The sequence below is a fragment of the Ostrea edulis genome, chromosome 10 (assembly GCF_947568905.1).
Source record: "Ostrea edulis chromosome 10, xbOstEdul1.1, whole genome shotgun sequence".
Taxonomy (NCBI): domain Eukaryota; kingdom Metazoa; phylum Mollusca; class Bivalvia; order Ostreida; family Ostreidae; genus Ostrea; species Ostrea edulis.
The window spans coordinates 25,278,529-25,300,914 of NC_079173.1; the positions used below are offsets into that span (position 1 = coordinate 25,278,529).

The following is a 22,386-nucleotide window of genomic DNA, read 5'->3' on the forward strand; positions in this document are numbered from 1 at the left end:
AACTCCTATAATCAATACAAAATAGATAGTTGGACAAACACGGATCCCTGGACATACCAGAGATGGGATCAGGTGCCTAGGTGGAGTAAGGATCCCCTGTCGACCGGTCACACCCGCCGTGAGCCCTATACCCTGATCAGGTAAACGGAGTTATCCGTAGTCAAAATCAGTGTGCCAAGAACGGCCTAACAATCGGTATGTAACACGTCAGACAGCATTTAGCAAATCAAGAAACCCACGATGTCTCAAAACCATCAATACTTTGGGAATCTCAGAGATAAAAGAGAGAGAGAGAGAGAGAGAGGATACCTGGCATCAGACCTAATCACTGCCTGGTTGTGTAAATTGGGCATAAATTTCAACAACCAAAAAAGTACGCCATGTTAGTCCACAACTGTCTTTCCATCTCGAAAGTACCAAGTTCGAAAGCCATTAGTCTTTGCTTCCTTCGGCCCAGCACCACCACATTGCCAACGAACGAAGGTATCAGACAGAATATAATAAAGATCCATTGCAGAAATCTGGTTGTTCCTGATTCTGGTCCCCCCGGCCACTCATCCATCACTCGTTTTGACCACACAACACAATCCGTGCAACAGAAAGACGGAATACATTGACTACCGATTTCCTCGATGGTTTACAATGCCCAATCAGATGGAGACGTATGTGCCGCTGCTGACTTTCATCCAGTTTACAGTGACCATGAAGACACAGAAAAAGATTTTGTTCTGATTGTCCCTAAATTCAAGCCATCGACTACGTCCCGTCGAGAAAATTTAATTGATTCTGAGACGTTGCCAGCTGTAGGTGAGGTAACACAAATTTCGACATATGCTTAGCGCCCAGGACAGTAGCTCTTTAACGTGCCAACGCCTACCTCCGTTTTTAAGATCTTGTCCGAGAGACCCCCAATCCTTACTTTTAAATGCCGAGCGTTTGGAGAAGGAGCAACCACTACCTAAGTTTAGGTCTTAGGTTTGACGAGGTCATAGCGGGGCTCGAACTCACGACTCCCGGTTACAAAGCGAACGCTCTACCACTGAGCTACCAAGACATTGTACAAATTCAAGAATGTGTATGACTTATATTAAGTCAGTCATTCTTTGTAATTATAAGCATCATAATGATGTGAAAATCGACAAACACGTCTTTTGATGAAATTTTACACAAGATATGCATATTTCTGCCTTTTTATCATGACTCTTTTAAGAATGTGCTATGAATCATCTTTTCATGGCAACAGGACATCCGATTTCTTAAGCCTCAGTAAACGTTGAATTTTCATAGTTAAAAGTTTGTTTATCTATTTTTCCATCACCTTCCCGTCACTACTTCACTAAGCTACATGTATGAAGAGTGTAATTTTATAAAATAAAATTAATTCGTTGAATGTCATAACACATATTTGATGTACCTAAATTTCAGCTAAAGAATGTCTCAAAACACTGGTGGATTGCTCTTACAGTGTACATGTACATGTACATGCATAAAACTAAAAGAACCTATCAAAAATTAGAGATGTTAATTTTATAGCAAACGAATGACGTTTGCGCACCGTCACGTGCATTTTCACCCCGTCTAGTCAGTCGTGTTCTTGACGTCATCATATTACCTTCCTTACTCAATGCCAGTCATCGTTCTATATATTGAATTACGTACTTATTGGTAAATTGTCCCTGAATGACCTTCTTTTCATTTGATTACTTTGTCATGTTCTCGTCCGTCTTTCTTATTTCATGGTCAATTTGAAGTGTTAAATTTAGCAGTCATCTTTTCTTCGGAAGAACGATCCCGTGGGGATCCGGGTTAAGTCCTCAGTACCTCTTGTTAGTCGTAAGAAGCGACTAAATAGGGCGGTCCTTCGGATGAGACCGCAAAAACCGAGACTCCGTGTCACAGCAGGTGTGGCACGATAAAGATCCCTCCCTGTTCAAAGGACATAAGAGCCGAGTATAGCCATAGGCCTAAATTTTGCAGCCCTTCACCGGCAATGGTGACGTCTCCATGTGTTGGTTGGTTGTATATTGTTTAACGTCCCTCTTGATGAGGATACATCACAATTGCCGGTGAAGGGCTGCAAAAGTTAGGCTTTTACTCGGCGCTTACCGCCTTTGAGCAGGGAAGGATCTTTATCGTGACACGGGGGCTCGGTTTTTGAAATCTCATTCAAAGGATCGCCACATTTAGTCGCCTCTTACGGTAAGCAAGGGGCACTGAGGACCTATTCTAACCCGGATCCCTACAAGATCGTCTCCATATGAGTGAAAGATTCTCGAGCTAAACAATACAATCAATCAATCGGAAGAGACCGTGACTAGATCTGGGTCAGTACCCAAACTTCCGCCAGAGTTCGTTTGCTCACAAACCAAACTCTTCCACTTAGGCATTATGGGATAGCGATTTCTTAGGCCGCGTATACGGTGACGTCACTGTAGAATGACGAAAAAACATAACGTCAAACGTAAACAACTTTCAAAACAAGAACGTAAACATCAAGTTCATTACTTTACACAATAATTTGAACAGAGTCTCCCTACTTTTTAATGATCTTTTGATCATTTTATGTTTAAAATAAAATTCATACTTTTATATTAATGCTCTTAATATTAATATCTTCAGACTTTTAACTGCGAACTACTTCTTTAGTGTAATTTGTCTGCGTGATAATTGCGGACTCACAATATACAAATCTGTATATTGTGGTGCGTCACATAGGAGAGGTCTATTCGTAGGTGACGTAATGAGGCCTCGACGGGGAGTTTGGGTCAGTACCCTCTCCTCCATTAGACTCTTCTTGTCATACCAATCCAATACCTCCCTTACTGTTAGGGTGATTGACAGGTCTTACTACAGCCATGGTCATGATATCCAATCCAAAGCGCTGTTCCGGATACATTTCTAGCATAGTTAAGTTAGATTGCGTGACCATGGGTGTAGACAAATTAAAAACAACACTAAATCGTGAAAATAACGTGAATTAAGGTATTCAATGTATAACGAAAAAAGATTTAAGGTGTAAAAGTTAGGCCTTTGCTCGGCGCTTACGGCCTTTGAGCAAAGTGGGGTCTTTATCGTGCCACACCTTTGTGACACAGGGCCTCGATTTAAAACAGGTTTAAATCAAAACAAATGTTTATTATTAAATAATGATAAAATTGAAATACATCTAATTAACATGAGAAGCTGATCTTTTTGGAAGAGTTATACGCCCTTGGTAAAAAAATAAATAAATAAGAAAAATCTAATTTTGGTAAAGTATGTGTGGTAAATGATTCATTTTATTCTATATTTTCATAAAGTTTATGGAACTTTTCACCAAGAGATTTGTATGAATATACAATTTCTTTAAAAAATATTTCAATAAAACATGTTCTTCCCATAGACATCAATGTAAAATTCTAGGTGAAATAAATCAAGCAGTTTTTGTAAATTCCTATGGTAAAGAATTAACTCTTTAAAATGATGCAATGATTACAAAAAAATCCCACCATCCATTTATATGAAATATGATCATTATACATTGAATACCTTAAAACTGTATGCCTGTGAGTATGATTCACTTACTACTGAGGGGAAGTTCGTGTGAACGGTAGAACGACTTTATCCATGGCGGTACCTAAGCCGAACTGAAAATCGGTCGTCAGGTTTTTTATTTCGTTGGCTGAAATGTAGGAAACCAAGACTACTGTTAAGAAAAGACATTACATATATACTGAAGCGTATTCTGTATACAGGGGTGAAATAACAAATTCCGCTATGTACATGGTGAAATCACAAATTCCGCTGTATACAGGGTGAAATCACAAATTCCGCTGTATACATGGTGAAATCACAAATTCTGCTATATACAGGGTGAAATCACAAATTCCGCTATATACAGGGGTGAAATAACAAATTCCGCTATGTACAGGGTGAAATCACAAATCCTGCTATATACAGGGGTGAAATCACAAATTCCGCCATATAAAGGGGTGAAATCACAAATTCCGCTGTATACAGGGGTGAAATTACAAATTCCGCTTTATACATGTACATCTACAGGGTTGAAAACACAAATACCGCTGTATACAGGGGTGCAATCACAAATTCCGTTATATACAGGGGTGAAATCACTAATTCCGCTGTATACAGGGTTGAAATTATAAATTCCGCTTTTTACAGGGTTGAAGTAACAAATTCCGCTGTATTCAGGGGTGAAAACACAAAATCCGCTATACACAGGGTTTGCATTCACAAAATCCGCTATATACAGGGGTGCATTCACAAAATCCGCTATATACAGGGGTGCATTCACAAAATCCGCTATATACAAGGGTGCATTCACAAAATCCGCTATATACAGGGGCGAAATAACAAATCCCGCTATATACAAGGTCGAAATCACAAATTCCGCTTTATACAGGGTTATAATAACAAATTTCGCTAAATACATGTACAGGGGTGAAATCACAAATCCCGCTGTGATACCTTTTGGCGATGAATCAAGAGCGCTAATTCATGGTTGTGTTCAATTATAAATATCTCTACCCAGTAAGAAACAAGCGCTGAATCACGACTACTGAGTAAGTATTCCGATAAAGAGCACATCAGATCCGAATGCGCAAAAAACCCAAATAAATATACAGAATATTCCAATCCATTATAATAAGCTATACATCGGTGTATAGGACTGTTCAGGGGGTTCAGGGCATTGTTTCACTTCAGAAATCTCAGACCTTCTAGATCTGAACTGTTCAATCTTGTATCCAAACCATTTACATTGATGTATTATCATCATGTTCAAATCAAAGTGACACCACTAGCTAGAAGTGGAAAGTCCTATACATGTATTTTCATGCGGTACTGTCTTTCCACTACTCACTTATCCCCCCCCCCCTCTCTCTCTCTCTCTCTCTCTCAATGGGTCATTATCATTAAACGTATCAATGGTGAAGAAAAATAATGATTAGCATTGTAAGATCTTTACATTATACACCTGTGAACTTATTATTTGCAAACAACTACACTCTTTCTGAATATAAATTCTTGTAAACTGTAAAATTACATTTTCGTGGGGTTCTAATTTTTATTGTTTTAGTGAATGAACACATCCAAGGATTCAAATCTCCACAAATAGGAGTACATAAACTAAAATGTCCAGAGTAACAACTCAATAAACCACAATCTGACCTGATGAAAATAAGAAATTTCACAGTATATATTATTCCCCCCGCTGTACTCACCAATAGCTTTGGCTAACGATTTTAAGGAGCTCTGCAGTTCTCTCATAGTATAGGAAGGGTCGTTTAAAAAGTAGAGGTCTAAAGGAAAATTTCTGGCGATTTTGTAATACACGTTGAAATTGTCAAGTATTTTGTCTGAAAAAGAATAAAAGTTTAGAAAGTTTGATTGATGCTACGTTTAAATTAATGGCTTTAATGTTTTCATCAAAGGAGTTCATATAATCATCAGTTGACTGAAATGTCGTGTCTTTGTGATACATATGTATTCATGTTTTTAAACGATAAAATGTTAACAAATTGAGCATATCAAACCATTTAGCATTTAATTGAAAACAAACTTGAAGCTCATAAATTTATATGAAATCGTCATAATTTTTGTCACTTGCATTCATTTCCGTTATCTACTTCCCTAATACGCATGTGCTGGAGAATAATTGCTGAAATAACACGGACACTTACTGGGAACCAGTTTAATTTTTACGTGCTGTGGTTTGATCTGCACTGAATCCTGGCCTGGTCCTCCGTCAGAAAAATCCTGGTTCTGTAAATGGAAAAAAACCCACCAGTCTCATCTAGCTAAACAGATTGTTACATCCTGGATGTACATGAAAGGTGAAGATAACGAAGAGTGATCAATTTCATAACTCCTATATGTAATACAAAATAGATAGTTGGGCAAACACGGACCCCTGGACAAACCAAAGGAGGGATCAGGTGCCTAGGAGGAGTAAGCATCCCCTGATCAGGTAAACGGAGTTATCTGTAGTAAAATCAGTGTGCCAAGAACGGCCTAATAATCGGTATAAAACACGTCAGACAGCATTTGACCCAATGCTAGGTTGTATTGACGAACTGACTTCAATTGAGACTGTTGAAACCCCTGTACCATCAACTTGTTTGTCAGTAGCTTGCCTCGATTTAAAAACTGACTATACGCAGAACAAACTCTTGCGTATCGAATCAGTTGAGATATATAAACACCATATGCAGGTGATAATGGAATATTGCTACATATATACATTGTAAATAAACACATCCATAAATTACTAGACAAAGAGTTGTTCATCTAAATCAATATATCCTTGTAAAACATGGCACTCGATGTAATTTTTCCTCTCTCGCTACCCTTTGGGAATGTATTTGCTATTTCGGGACACTGAGTTTGTCATGATTAACCTCATAGCTTGTAAACAGCTATATATAACATTTAATAGTACTTTAACTATAAAACTCTTCGTGTTCATATCGTGTTACTACAGTGTGTGATATCATCTACCGACTTCATAGAATATAGTTTATTTATGGATTTATTGTATATATAACGGTTGTTTACATCGTGGTACTAATACATTGGTACTAATAAATATAACATTCTGTTTACATGTTTATACCGTTACGGTAGTACTGTGCATAGCATCACTTTTACAATGTGGTTGTATCACACATAATATGGTTCTTCTGTACAAAGCGAGATGTTTCATGGGCGTGCTCCACATACCTTTACTAGTTGTATATCATGTTCCTTTCTTTTGACTATACTTCCACACCCGTCTGTTCGAAGCTGTGCCTCTGTCGCACATCTCGTCTTCGTGAAATTCTGTAGGGGAATATATAAACTTAAAGGCAAAGTGATACTCGGCACTCCACGTAGCTCTTACCATGCTGCTAGAGTATAAACGTCCATAGATATTTAACTATAAGTGGATAAATTCATTTACAAACTCTCTCTCTCTCTCTCTCTCTCTCTCTCTCTCTCTCTCTCCAACAGGCATATCCGTGGACAAAATCCAAGTACAATATCTCAATCTCTCTCTTTCTTTCTCTCTTCTTACACCAGGCATTCTCTCTCTGTCTGTCTTTACACCTGACAAATCCAGAGACAATCTCTCTCTCTCTCTCTCTCTCTCTCTCTCTCTGTCTCTCTGTCTTAATTCATGGACAAAATCTCTCTCTCTCTCTCTACCGGACAAATTCATGGACAAAACCTCCCCCTCTCTCTCTCCCAGGAAAGTCCATGTACAATATACCTTACCCTGTCTTTACACCAGGCACATCCGTCTGCGATAAGGCACTGTCCGCATCGGGAGCCTGAACACTGACTTTGTACATAACCAACTGTTTAAAAGAAAGTGTAACAATTAATTAAGGTTAGATTATCATATTACATGTAGTACATGGAGTAGGCTAAATAAAATATATTTTCATGGGTTCACATTACATAGAGTAAGCCGAATATAAACTGGTTCCTAGGGTAGATGGTGTTGCACACTTTCGCACTTCGTAGGACGGTACCGCTTTGTAAGAGTATCCTACAATATTTACATTCACTGAATCTGTTCTCTTAATATATTTTTTTGTCAGTGCTTTCATAATAAACAATGAATACATTCATCTTTGTTGCAAACTAGTTCGATCCGGTTTTTCAGTACCACCTGTTTGTGTAATCATTACCAAATATGGAGTGTTATCAAGGTCAAAGGGTGTATTGGCTGTTCTGTTAAACGTAACGACTGGGTCAACCATATGGTATTTTATTACTTAAACCTAGTTCATATTTTTATAAATACATAAAAATATAGATATAAGCAATTAAAAGTGAATATTACGAACAGCGATCAATCTCATGACTCCTGTAAGGAAAACTAAATAGAGAGTTGGGCAAACACGGACCCCTGCATATACGAGAGGTGGGATCAGGTACCTAGGAGGAGTAAGCATAATGTCTGTCTTTGTTGTTTCATCGGGTGATGAAGGTACATATAGTAACATTGCAGGGGGAAAAAATACATAACCCGCTTACAAGGATTATGAATTTTTGTCTGCAATGCTTGCTACCTTCATCACTCGATGAAACAACAAAGCAAGCGTTTCATTGTTTAAATGACGACATCATACAGCTCACTGTATCTACACAATATCGGTGTGTCAGGAGGAACTTATACTGTATATTAAAAAAAACCAAATGACGATATCACGATATAAGCTAGGCCAATAAGATATAAAATGTCAACGATCTATTGAAAGCCTCGACACTTTCAAAAGGAAATGATTCGGTGCGCTATACGAAGCTAAATTGGTCATAAGAGGATATTTTTAATTAATCGAGGTAACATTAACTGTGGTTGAAGGTGGTTTCTTTGTGGGTTAGAGAGAATGACGTTAGCTATGTTAGGGCGATAATTTCTGTATTTCGATAAAAGAAAAAGTGAATATTTCCATTTAATTCTTTCTCTTTGAGTCACAAAGGTTTATCAAAATACAAAATATCACAGTTAAACAGAACTTGAAAATGCGAGTTAAACAGATCTTGAAAATGAGTTAAATTCTAGAGCTCGGAAATGACAGTTAAACAGAGCTTGGAAATGGGGAAAATTGGAAATTGTAACGTACGAATGTATGTTGAAACGATACCTTATTTTCTGATTAACAGTCATTCTCTTTGAGCTTTTCTCTGGAGAGAAAGTTCGCACATATTCATTAACTTGGTTTAGCCATTATAATAAATTTACCTAAATATAATGTCTCAGGAAATTTATGTTGCATTAGCCTCAACTGTCATATCAACTTTATATTTTTCTTTCATCAAGACTTATTCTAACGTTAATTATGTTATATCGATGTTCTGACGTTGCGTTTTTAACGTCATTTTCACGTTACCAAAATTGACAGCAATAGCGTGCGCGACTTCACAACAGTTTTGTTTCTAAATAAAGAGGGGGGATATTGAAACATATGAGTATGGATATCAACAGCATTCTAAATGATAGGCGATCTACCATGGCTACATCAACAAATGAAATTCTTTGAAGCTGCTAGTTTTCAGTTCGCATGGGGCTTTAGTGAATGCATGAAGGTATGTTTGTACACAAGTTAGTGGGAAAATATGTTAGGAATTTTGTTGCATTAAAATTTTGAGATGGCGACACAAGAACACAGCCATAGAAATTGTGCTGTAAATGGAAGGTCTTCAAAATGAATGGATCAGAAGCTCTCTGGTATGTGCCAATATTTTGTCCTCAGACAGCTAGAATTCTGATGCTAGGTCAACGAATAAACAACGTTGAAGGTGATGATAACGAACAGTGATAAATCTCATAACTCCTATAAGGAATACAAAATTAAGAGTTGGGTAAGCACGGACCCCTGGATATACCAGAGGTGGGATCAGGTGCCTTGGAGGAGTAAGCGTCCCCTATCGACCGGTCACACCCACCGTAAGCCCTTATATCTTGATCAACTAAACGGAGTAATCCGCAGTCAAAATCAGTATGCCAAGAACGGTCTAACATGAATTTCTAGGACATACGAGACACTGCCTGGTGTGCAGAGGTTCTTACTTTAACATTATTCTAGGGGGCGGTGAAAAATTACATCAGTTAAATCACTCAAACCATGAAACGTATTAACATACATGTATACAATACCAGGGGTCAAACAGACAAATACGGAGAACAGACAATAACATAAATATTGTTTTTGATAAACATACACAACTCTCTTAGAGATACAGAATCTTTAAATAAGACATAAGTTCATAAAATAATTTAGCTTTTGGGACAGAACAACTTTCTATATTTAGAAAATCTCTTGAGTAATTTGCACAATGCTAATATTCCAGAATAAAAGGTGAAGATAACGAACAGTGAACAATCTCATAACTGCTATAAGCAATACAAACTAGAGAATTGGGCAAACCCGGACCCCTGGACACATCAGAGGTGGGATCAGGTGCCTAGGAGGAATATGATGAAATCCATCTCCAATTTTGTATATACAAATGCATAATCTACAAAAACGTTCATTTCTTTCAATATTACTCTGTTTGTCTACTTCGACAGGGAGATGATGGTTTTTATTTATAAATGTAAAAAAGATTTTTCGTAACTTTCTTGGTAACAATGTCAAACATTCTTCAGATATATCTGTTTCTGTAAATCACTCCCTTTGAAGAACTACTTTATCGTATAAATAAGGCAAAGCGGTATATATGTTGTTTTCTTTTCACAGGGTAATGAGAGAAAAAAAATCAGAGAATTAATAAATAAATAGATGGAATTTCATCCTTCTTCTCTTGAAACCCGAGTACAGATCGCGAACCAGGAGAGTGCAAGTGTTCTCGTAACCGGAAGTAACATTTTCCGTTTTGGAAATGAATACAGCGGATGCGTTTCCTTGTCATGACATAAGAATGTGTACACCGCTGATCATGTTAGTAGATGTGTAATCCAATGACAAGGACATGCGCAGTTGGACATTGCACTCACATTTTTCTCACTAAGGACTAACGGCATACTTCTGTTGACAACTGTGAAAGAGTAGCATTCTTTCGCGTGTTATAAAGCATTGGTGGATCCATGAAAATTTCAAATGGGTTGCGATTCAAGTTGTTAAAGGGGAGTGGGTTGAAGACCCCATAATGGCAACCAAAAAACGAGAGAGAGAGAGAGAGAGAGAGAGAGAGAGAGAGAGAGAGAGAGAGAGAGAGAGACCACTTTTGTTAAAAATATTTAACTAAAGGGGGAGGTGCGCAACCCCCATAACCCAGCCACTGTACAGTATTTACATACCGCAATGTTGGGTTTTTTGGAACCAGCTGCTTTAATTTCTACGTCAGTTGACCTGATTTCTACGTCTCTGTATATCTTACTCTTGGTCAGAGAAATATTTTGACGAAAGATAAAAGCGCAGATGCCTATTATCAATACAGATTGAAAAAGTTATCTAATTCATATTTCTGTAATAATATAAATCCAAAGTAGCCAAGGAGCATCAATTTGCATAACTGATAGAATTAACATGGTACATGTATTCATATTCAACAAGATTTAGTCCTAACACCGGCGTCAATAATTAATCTGAATTATGTCCCTTGGTCGCCATCTTTAATTTTTCGCACGTTTGCCGTTGTAGGTTTTTCCGTCTGTATCTTTGGTAAAAAGAAATATTCGATCAATAACTTTGAATTAAACCCATAGATTAGTACGAAAGCTTCAAATTCAGACACAAAGGAGTGAGCTCTAGTATACATGTAGGCGAAAGTGTACAGAAGTGTAATTTGGTTTTGCACCGCAAGATGGCGCCAAGAGACATAATTTGAATAACCGTTTATACCTTTGTCAACCACTCGATTAAACTAGAAGTACATTATACACTTTATAGGAACTAAATATTCTCTTTCTAATCACAACCATACCTAACCGCTGTCGATCTGTCAACAGCTTAAATGTCAACCTGTAGAATCTGTCACCCGATTAGCTTACAAACTATTTACCTATTCATGTAATTGTCTAAATTGTGACCTATTCATGTACTAAATATAAGTTTTGACTCCTGTGAGGATCCGGGTTAGAATAGGTCCTCAGTACCTCATGCTTGTCATAAGAGGCGACTAAATGGGACGGTCCTTCGGATGAGACCGCAAAAAACGAGGCCCCGTGTCGCAGCAGGTGTTGCACGCTAATGATACCTCCCTGCTCAAAGGCCATAAGCGCCGAACATCATCTTCACAAGTCAAGGGTTATTGATTCGTTAACTCGCACTAACCCTTGACATCAGTCGCTATATAAAAGTTGGGCTCATTAGACCATTACGCAATCCACTATAAATAAAACATTCAATGAAAATTCAAAGATCTTGTTATGGTGTATATGGATACAAATGACGCGATCTCATACTGCTGTACTGTTAAACACGCACAATTGTAATATTTACATCACTAATTACGTTTGATAGTAGATCAAGTTTGGAAACCTTTTTGCTTAAGACAATATTGCTTATGCGATTGAAATAATCATAACTGTAGGTATTAATACACGTGTTTTTATTTGAATCTCTCGCTTCGCGTTGTTATAAATAGAACCGCATTCTCATTGGTTCCCACTCTTTTGTGGAAACAATCAGAACGAGCCCAACTTTTTGATAGTCACTGATGTCAAGGGTTAGTGAGAAGTAATGAATCAATAACCCTTGACTTGTGAAGATGGCCGAACATAGGCCTAAATTTTGAAACCCTTCACCGGCAATGGTAACGTCTCTATATGAGTGAACGATTCTCCAGAGGGACATTAAACAATATACAATCAGTCAATTCAATCTAAATTTTGTGTAAAGATGATCCTTGATTTAAGGAAAAGTGATAAACCCTTATCGTATATAGGGTTAGTGTAGTTATTTTTGTATTTCCCTCTGACGCAACAACTGCGTGGGTGTAAAAGGCAGGACATCGATACACAAAAAAACCCAACCCGAAACCAGAAATAGAACGAGAAATAGCGAAACAGTCATTTGATAATTTTATCTCTATAAGATAAACAAATTTTACAAGTTACGTATTCACCTTACTTCAACAATGCTGGAAATCTGCAAAGGTATCTGATTTATTGGGTATAATGGTGCCCAATCAATTTGATTATGTGTTGGTTAACGTCGTTTGGCCATATTTTAGACGTTACGTCAGCGATGGAATCAATGTAAAGTCAGAATTGAAATGTCACATATGACTGAAGTGAATTATAATCTTAAGGGAATTGAGGTGAATTAACAATATCAGAGATGGTTAGAATTACAATGTTATAGATGATTAAGATGAATTACAATGTTATAGATGATCAAGATGAATATTACAATGTTATAGATGATCAAGATGAATATTACAATGTTATAGATGAATAAGATGAATTACAATGTTATAGATGATTAAAATGAATATTACAATGTTATAGATGATTAAGATGAATATTACAATGCTATAGATGATCAAGATGAATATTACAATGTTATAGATAATTAAGATGAATATTACAATTTTATAGATGATTAAGATGAATTACAATGTTATAGATGATTAAAATGAATATTACAATGTTATAGATGATCAAGATGAATATTACAATGTTATAGATGATTAAGATGAATATTACAATGTTATAGATGATTAAGATGAATTACAATGTTTTGGTTGATTAAGATGAAATACAATGTTATAGATGATCAAGATGAATATTACAATGTTATATATGATTAAAATGAATTACAATACTATCGATGGTTAATATATAATTATTGCTGTTTTTGAGGTCAATACGATGATTTAGCCACCTGAGGAGTACAATATTCACCGAGCCCGAAGGGCGAGGTGAATATTGTACTTCGAAGGTGGCTAAATCATCGTATTGACCTCAAAAACAGCAATAATTGTTTTATCATATGATTAAAAAAAACTTCAAGATTGTTACCTCGCCATTTTTCTAGAATTGCTAGCCGAACCCAGTGAGAAACGCGGAATTTCATTGGACGGCAAAAATAAGTATAATCGATCGCGTCAAATTGGAAGTTCCCGACCTATTTTTGGTCCTATGTGGAAAAAATAATTCCTTATGTTCACCTGGAAGGTCACGTGCAGGTAAACATAAAGTAGTATGATTTATACATTGTTGGATCTCAGCCAATTAGGGAGCTAGGAATTATTCACTAACATATAATAAAATGAATTACAATGTTATAGATGATTAAGATGAATATTACAATGTTATAGATGATTAAGATGAATATTACAATGTTTTAGATGATTAAGATGAATATTACATTGTTATAGATGATTAAGATGAATATCACAATGTTATAGATGATTAAGATGAATATTACAATGTTATAGATGATTAAGATGAATTACAATTTTATCGATCATTGTGTTTTTAACTGAGTTATTTCCATTTTTATTGATCAAAAATAAATTCCAATAATCGATACCATTTTTTGGGGACATTGTTGTGTATGGTTGTGCAGTTTTATTTGTTTTATCATTTTACTTGCTGTGAATGATTTACAGATCATTAAAACACAGTGTCGTTTCAACATTTAATCAACTGAGTTTGTCATTATTAATTCAAACTAAATCGGGCTTAGGATTTAATTTTACACAAAATATGATATGTACAAGTGCAAAAGTCATTCACTTTTTTTTTTCTTTTTTTTTTTTACATAAGTAAAAAGGAAGTCACACCAATCTGATTAAAACCAGATGTTTGATCCGCTCCAATATTCTGATGTCGCTATCTGATTAGAACCAGATCTTTGATCTAATTAGCGACGTCAGAATATTGGAGCGGATCAAAAGATCTGGATTTAATCAGATCAGAAGCCCTGCTGTTAGCTTGACACTGAAATTGACGGGTAAAGTTTTATCCTCCTCCCTCCCCCCCCCCACCCTCAAATAATTATCAAAACTATGTTAAACAATATCATTATCAAGCATCGTATTGTATGTATATAGGGGGTGACAATTTTACTATGATTTATCAATCGATTTATCCGGGGGTTTTGGTCAAGTGATAATCGAGAACTTGTTTGTTAAATGAAAGAAACCGGTGAATAATTACTTCCAAACATGTAGGTATTTATTGAGTGACGTCATATTACATGTACTGCAGGGGAGTGCCGTTGTAAATACTATCATTGCATGAAAATCTGGTATGATGCCAGTCTAAGTTTTAGTGAATTGAGAATATCTCACTTTAATGTTTTAGGATTATGTGCTCCCTCTTTATCAAAAAACGCGTGGCACAATTTCATTTATTCTCTCTATCTATTTCTTGCTCTCAAAACATAGTACTCGAAGTAAAAAGATATTCACATATGATAAAACAAAAGGTCCAATATGTAAATACAGTCAACAAAATAAGAGAATGGACAAGATTGTCAACTATATAGAAATAAAGATACCTAGGTGTTTGGTTTTTTTTTTCAAAGTGTGATATGCATTGCGTTTTGTTTTGTTTGTTATTGAGCAGAAAATGAATTGTTTATAAACTTTTACGAGCTTTATAATAAAACTCAGTTTTACGCAAAACTGTATGAATTACATTAATTCAATCAAACTCAAAGACATCAGAAAAATATCATGCACGTCCATATTAATTTTAGCATGGTATTTATTATTTCTTCAGAGAGAGAGAGAGAGAGAGAGAGAGAGAGAGAGAGAGAACATCATTGTCTATTTTTATACAGAGCATTTCATATACAGCTAGCTAACGTTCACAACATGTATATACCTTATTACATAGATATTATTTTACAGTTGGCACTTTTTAGAACTTGGCAATCATGGGTTTTTTTTCACTTGTGTCCTGCCAAATCAAATATTTTCGTTACACGTATTCATTGTGTTTTATTTGTCGGATATATTAAGTTGAACACATCTCTTTGTATACATATAGTGTTGTAAGATGGTTTGCTTTTGGTTTAAATACAATTGTCACATTTTATCTTTTCAATAAATGTAATTTCTGACAGAGGTGTTGTGTTTCATTTTAATAAAGAAGCGATATTTGTGTGCCAAACAGAGCATCGCCTTATCAGCTCTACCTACATTTTGTTTTCTTTTACAGTTTGATCGCAATTCAAAGTTCAGGCGGCAAAAATGTCCACACATTTTGGTAAATATGGACTCTTTTAACCCGATTCTACCGTGTGGTAACTACACATGTACTTGCGATATCGTCACAGGAATATGTTTAAATTAGGCGATTCCATTTTTCTAAGGGATTATTCCATGTGGATGGCTCAATTTTTTTTTTAACCAAATTTTGAGTCGACGATAGTCAAGTTATCGCGATTATTCGTTGAAATGCTTAATTTTAATTGATGAAAATGTGTGTCATTCTTAATAATATTACAACGTATAAGGCTTTATACCTTAGAATGTAAAATTATTTGATTTATATTCGATGTACATATATATTTCGATGTGTCAATCGGGTCGATTTATTAGGGGCCACTTGTGGGGCTCGATTTCTTGAATTAAAACCTGATATTATACATTGTATTAATTAAACACACTTTGATGTATCCGCGTGTGGAGAGAGAGAGAGAGAGAGAGAGAGAGAGAGAGAGAGAGAGAGAGAGAACCCCCAAACACCACCCACAACCAGCCATGTCTTTTCTTGCTTTCCCGGGACGTGCAATACGATATGAATGATATGTATTGATTTTTCCTAATTTTCTGCAGAGATCAATATAAGTTCTATCTTTTCGTCTGCTCTGAAGCCAGTTAATTGATAACGCATAGCATCCTAGGGCGACATGTAGATATTGTTCACACAAAGACAGTGGGCATAGCTATTTAGCAATCTCCATTAACATAGAGAGGACCTAATTAAAGCTTCAATAGGATATCCAAATCCAGCATCGACTTTGTGCATCTGTTAGAATTTTGTAGTGTAGAACATTTTATGACTGACATTAACATTACTATTGGTTGATTTCATTTTGTACAATGACAGCTGCTCTTGCATGGTTGTTTGTGGAAGTTGTTCTAAATAACACACAGAGAGAAAAACAAATCTCAGCTTTAATGAACAATAAAAAAACAAATGATTTTTTTAAAATCAAATCACCTGAGTTATAGGTAGGTTTCTGTGGGTGTCCTGTCACGATTCTGTTTATTTATGTCGCTAAACTAATCGTTTCTTCATTAACATAAACAAAACAAAAGCATACTACTTCCTACATCCCCCGGGGTAAGAAGTACCTGTCATATATACGACTACACTGTATATGCTAATTTTGGCATTTCTAGCTAAACAAAGTGAGGTTACAGTTTTATTTAAAGGTCACCGGATCCAGCTCACAGTGCGTGTAATTTAGGAAAACATGGTGTGTTTTTTATGCATAAAACATCATTATGTCTCTCGAATTTCAAGGGTTGCGATAATTTCCTGCAGTTACATAGGCCACTTGACAGCCAAAAAAAAAAAAACATAAAAGGAAGGGACAGATCTAGACAAAAGGGCCTCGCTATGATAAAGAAAAAAAATTGTAACTTCCCTAAATTCTACTCGGCTGACATACAGGGAACTTTTGTTTAAGAATGTTTGTTTTCTCTATTTGTTTATATAGGCGTGGTTAGAGTTTCCGATAGAAATGGACACGCTGAGGATATTTCTCATCGCATGATCTCACCAATGACGAATCAATCAATATAATATCGATAATCCTATACACAGCAAATGTACAACACTCTAGTTAATACGAGCATATATCCCTCAAAATATAGACTACACAAGCATTTGTTAGTAACATGTTTTAACTTCCCTGAACAAATGCCACGGCACAAAATGGCCATTTAACCCCCTAGGTATCGAGATGAAAGAAAACACTGAAAAATTGAGAAATTTGGATAATATACATGCATCACTTACTAGATATACTAATCAGAAGTGCATATCGCCACAGTATCGACGCGTCCATCTTGAATATCAACCGAGTGTATTAAAAACAGTCATAACACAGCTTACATCCGTCTTGAGTGCTGAGACTGCGGAAGGGGACCCAGACGGGGAAAATCATTAATTCATCCTCTCATAAAGCGTAGTCACACTAACCGAAGCCGAGGGAAACACACGTTTAAGATCTTTATAGTCATAAATGAATAAATTAAACCGGAAATTTTTTTCTTTAAAAGTCTGATATCAGCAAATTATACGATTATATCAATATATATCGAAATAGTTTTATTTAGTTTAATTTTTTTTTTTTAAATATTTGAATCCTTTTTTTTTTTGGCCTTTCAAGTTTTCATAGTATATATATATATATATATATATACATGTATATATATATATATATATATATATATATATATATATATATATATATATATATATTCCTGTGTGTATTTCTGACTGTTTTGCATTAGGATACACGGTGGTACTTACATATAATACAAATAAGTATTATCATGTTCAAAATGTCTCATGTATGAACATTGCTCATACTAATAGTGCATATTTTGCTCTTGTTTTGTTCTTTTCTTTTTATCGTCATTTTTTTAAAATAAACATTGCACATTGAAATGTTAACAATAATGTATGCTGTATGCCCGAGAGAGCCCTAATTTGGAAATAAATTCTATTCTATTCTATACAGATGTAAAAAAAAAAAAAAAAAAAAAAAAAAAAAAATTGCTAATAATTGTGAATCGTGGTCTCCCCGAGTATTAAAAGAATCATCCCCATTACCAAATCACTTAAAAAGTATTATTTCTATATTTTCCCGACTCGAAGTCCAATACCTAGTGTAAAATATTATTTCATAAAAAGTTATTCTTCCTAACATCAATTATCAAATTCAAGTTGTTCATTAATGGCGTAATTTCAAGTAAAATAATACCAAACATCGCCGTCACATAGATTGGAAACACCGTGTGAAGCAGACAACTTTCACTTTCTTACAGATAATACACAATTATTCATCTAAAACCTTTAAAAAAAAACCCAGTCAGCTTGTTATGGAAGCAGATTATGATAATTACATTAGCTATAAAGTTGCAGTTCGTTAGGTTTCAAATATCGAAAACTTACCCTAATACCACAGGGGCTCGCCATGAATTTTTTGTCTTATAAAAATTTCAGACCATCTAAATTCTAAAAAGTGTAAATATAGAAAAGAGATGGTCATTTCGTGACGAGCACCTGTGCTGCTACTGACAGCACTTGGTGAAATTTTGAGTGAAAGGGACCTTGTCAAAATTTATTTTTCAAATACGATCTCCGGACATCTAGTTGCAACAAGAAAAAAATCAATAGAATGCACCGTTTATTAGAAGAATTCTGAATTTTTTAATAATGGAATAGCTTTTTTTAGTTTTCCTGCAACACTTGTAATTTCATATATAATTCACAATAGGAAGCACAATGGAACATGCTACCTCTATCATTTGTATTCATTTTCTTTCTTTCATCGATGTATACATTTTAAATTATTTGGAATTTCATACATATACATGCATCACCAAAAAAAACCTGAACAGTAAGAACGGAGGAAATAAACTTAGTCAAAAGTCAGCTGTGAAATCTGTAAGAGATATAGAGCACGTGGAAAAAGAATTTCAGAGGTGAAAGAGACCCATATGAATTGAAGAGACGTCCCTTGGGGTATTTATAATTCAATTCAATTCATTCTCACAAGTCAATAAACATGACACAGAGAAATACATAATCACTAGAAATTTCATCTCCTATACATGTGTGTTGAGGTACATATAGAGTAGTAAATCTTACTGTAGATATAAATGGTGAATCAACTTGTAGGGTTGACCACCTCATTTATAATTTCAATAAATCTAGATAAATTTGATAGCAGATTGAAATTCTTAGAAGAAAATAAATCGTGAAATTTCATAATATTTGGTCTGTGATAAAAATTTTGCGGTAAGTGCATTTTTTTGGGAAGTCTTTTTATTCGCATGACAAAACATAATGAAATTTGTCTAATTTACAAGGTAGGACTACAGGAGAAGCTTAGGGATCATTGTGACACTTATAACAGATGGATTGGGTTCATTGTGATACGTGTAACAGATGGATTGGTGTTCATTGTGATACGTGTAACAGATGGATTGGGTTCATTGTGATACGTGTAACAGATGGATTGGGTTCATTGTGATACGTGTAACAGATGGATTGGGTTCATTGTGATACGTGTAACAGATGGATTGGGTTCATTGTGACACTTGTAACAGATTGATTGGGTTCATTGTGATACGTGTAACAGACTTATTGGGTTCATTGTGATACTTGTAACAGACTTATTGGGTTCATTGTGATACTTGTAACAGGCTTATTGGGTTCATTGTGATACTTGTAAGATATGTACAAAGGGTGTTTACAACTGAACTTTGTATGCTTAATATACTTCAAGATTTAACTGAGCGTTCATTTATGTGATTTTATAGGCATTCGCAATACATGTAATAATGTGTAAATTGCTAAACTTTATGCAAGTGAGACTCGACAGTAACAAGATATTAAATCTTCTATGATATGCACCCTTTACTACTACTCTTAAACTGTTTTAAATTTATCTAAATTTATTTATTTGCACCTAATTAAATTTATCCCATGTTTTCCCCTTTTCAGCCTACCGTGAACGATGAAATGAACCATGTTGAGCAATTCAGCAGTTTAAGGAAAATTATCAATGACAAATGTGTTGTGAAACGCTAGCATATATTTAAAATTCACCCTCTGTACTAGTATACAGCATGTACCTCTGTTACTTGTGGACAAACACAATAGACAACAGTGCTAGTTTAGTGTAGCTCCCACCATTGAACAATTTCCGCCACAATATTTATAATGACATTACAGATGGAAAAGTCAGCTGAAAGTTAGTGACGTATAACTGGGCTACCTATAGGGCATGTACCGAAATGTTTATCTGCACATTTTCGAATACTACCCATAGTCCTCAGCGTCGCCACACATACTACCCATAGTCCTCAGCGTCGCCACATATACTACCCATAGTCCTCTGCGTCTGCGCACACATTGATGTGTGTGCAAATGACCTCTGGCGGAAGTTAGCACATTTTCGTAACAGTTTGGATAATGGAGGTGAAATATGTGCTGAAGTGACAGGACAGTCAGTAGCAAGCTTTCCTCCATGATCTCAGCCAAATGATGAAGGAGGATGGTATTGTGCTTGCCTGCAATTACATGCTTCAAAATGTGAATGCTAGAACTTTATTTGATAAATCAATCATATTTCAGTTACATGTAATTAACCGCCGTAAAGTGACTGAAACATTGTCAAAACGTCTTAAAACTGTTATCAATCAATCAAACAATTTATTTGATAAACTTGGGGAAATTCTTTCACAAATGATTGATTGATTGATTTAATATTGTTTAACGTACCTCTCGAGAATATTTCACTCACATGGAGACTTCACCACTGCCGGTGAAGGGCATCGAATTTTAGACCTATACTCGGCGCTTATGGCCAGGGAGGGATATTTATCGTGCCACACCTGTTGTGGCATGGGGCATCGGTTTTTGCGGTCTCTTCCGAAGGACCGCCCCATTTAGTCGCCTCTTACGACAAGCAAGGGGAAAGAGAGGAATGCTGCTCCGATGACATTGTATACTTTATAGTGAATAAACAGCCTCTGACGCTCTATGTACGCACAGGGGCTAAGTCACGTATATTTGATGTGGAATTTTAGTTGATAGGTCCGAAATCTTCCACACTAGTCTGAATTTCGCTGCTGTCATTGGTGAAAACCACCCGGTAACCTGGATCGGTAATGTCCTAGGAAAAATAAACAGGTGAAATCGAGAGAACGATGACGTATATCCCTGTTATTTTCAGAACCTGTGGCTTGTTGGCATGTAAGTTGTTCAACATTAATCTATGCAAGGGGACCGGTACATTTTTTTTTAGGCATTTGAAGCGAGTGGGTAGTTTTTTTTTTATCGGTCAGAGTTAGACCCCTTTCTATATTATGGTATCCCAGAGTTCGGGCCCAAACGAGCTTAGCTCCTGTGGTCTCGCCCGTAATTTGTCACTCATATGGAGACGTCAACAATACCAATGAAGGGCTGCATTAGGCCTATACGCTCGGTGCTTGCGGCCATTGAGCAGAGAAGGTTCTTTATCGTGTCACACCTGCTGTGGCACGGAATCTCGGTTTTTGCGGTTTCATCTGAAGAACCGCCCCATTTAGTCGCCTCTTACGACAAGCAAAGGGGTACTAAGGACCTATTCTAACCCGGATCCATGAAACTGTAAATTAGAAAATTTACTTTTGGTTACTATCGACAAACATATTTATCAATACAAAATCGATCTACCATAGCGTGTCTCGTAATACTTGCTAAACTTGAGTAAAGTGGTCTGAACAGATTAAGTAAGTATTTAGTTAATGACCATCATAATTCGTTTTAAATACTCGTTCAGTATAGTAGTTAAATGACTCTTTCAAGATTTGATGCAAGATTAGAAGGATATATTTTATGGCTTAAGCCTGGTAGCTATGTGCTCTTAATGGTCATTAGCATTTAATTGCCAACATGGTCGTTAGAAAGTTGGCAGGACGTGCAAAATGACTGTACAGAGAAGTAACATTAATTACAGGTAATCCATTAAGGTAAGAAATCATTGAAGTCGTTTTAATCTAGTTTTGGAAAAAGCATTACAGATTTACATGCTAAGCGCTGCACTTTTGCAGACACATGTTATTTTGATAAACTTGTATAGCCAATGCATTACTGAATGCATATATATATTTATTTTTCTATAAAATTATAAAGGAATTCCCCACTTTAGTTGTAGCTTGTAGTCTCCTTTTACGATTCCTTATTTCAAAGAAGAAGAAAAAAAGATT

General features: G+C 35.8%; 1 protein-coding gene across 2 annotated transcripts in view; it reads right to left on the bottom strand.

Moving 5' to 3' along the window:
• The window catches only part of LOC125665626 (integrin beta pat-3-like), a 39,349-nt gene extending 21,755 nt beyond the window's left edge, over positions 1-17,594 (bottom strand). For both annotated transcript variants that reach the window (XM_048898366.2, XM_056152343.1), the window contains exons 1-6: positions 17,420-17,594; positions 7,255-7,337; positions 6,721-6,819; positions 5,682-5,763; positions 5,223-5,357; positions 3,565-3,661 (exon numbers count right to left, since the gene is read on the bottom strand). In XM_048898366.2, coding sequence (XP_048754323.2) covers positions 3,565-3,661; positions 5,223-5,357; positions 5,682-5,763; positions 6,721-6,819; positions 7,255-7,337; positions 17,420-17,468 — 545 coding nt within the window. In that variant the 5' untranslated portion in view covers positions 17,469-17,594. The remainder of the gene's footprint in view (positions 1-3,564; positions 3,662-5,222; positions 5,358-5,681; positions 5,764-6,720; positions 6,820-7,254; positions 7,338-17,419) is intronic.
• Positions 17,595-22,386: the final 4,792 nt, after the last annotated feature.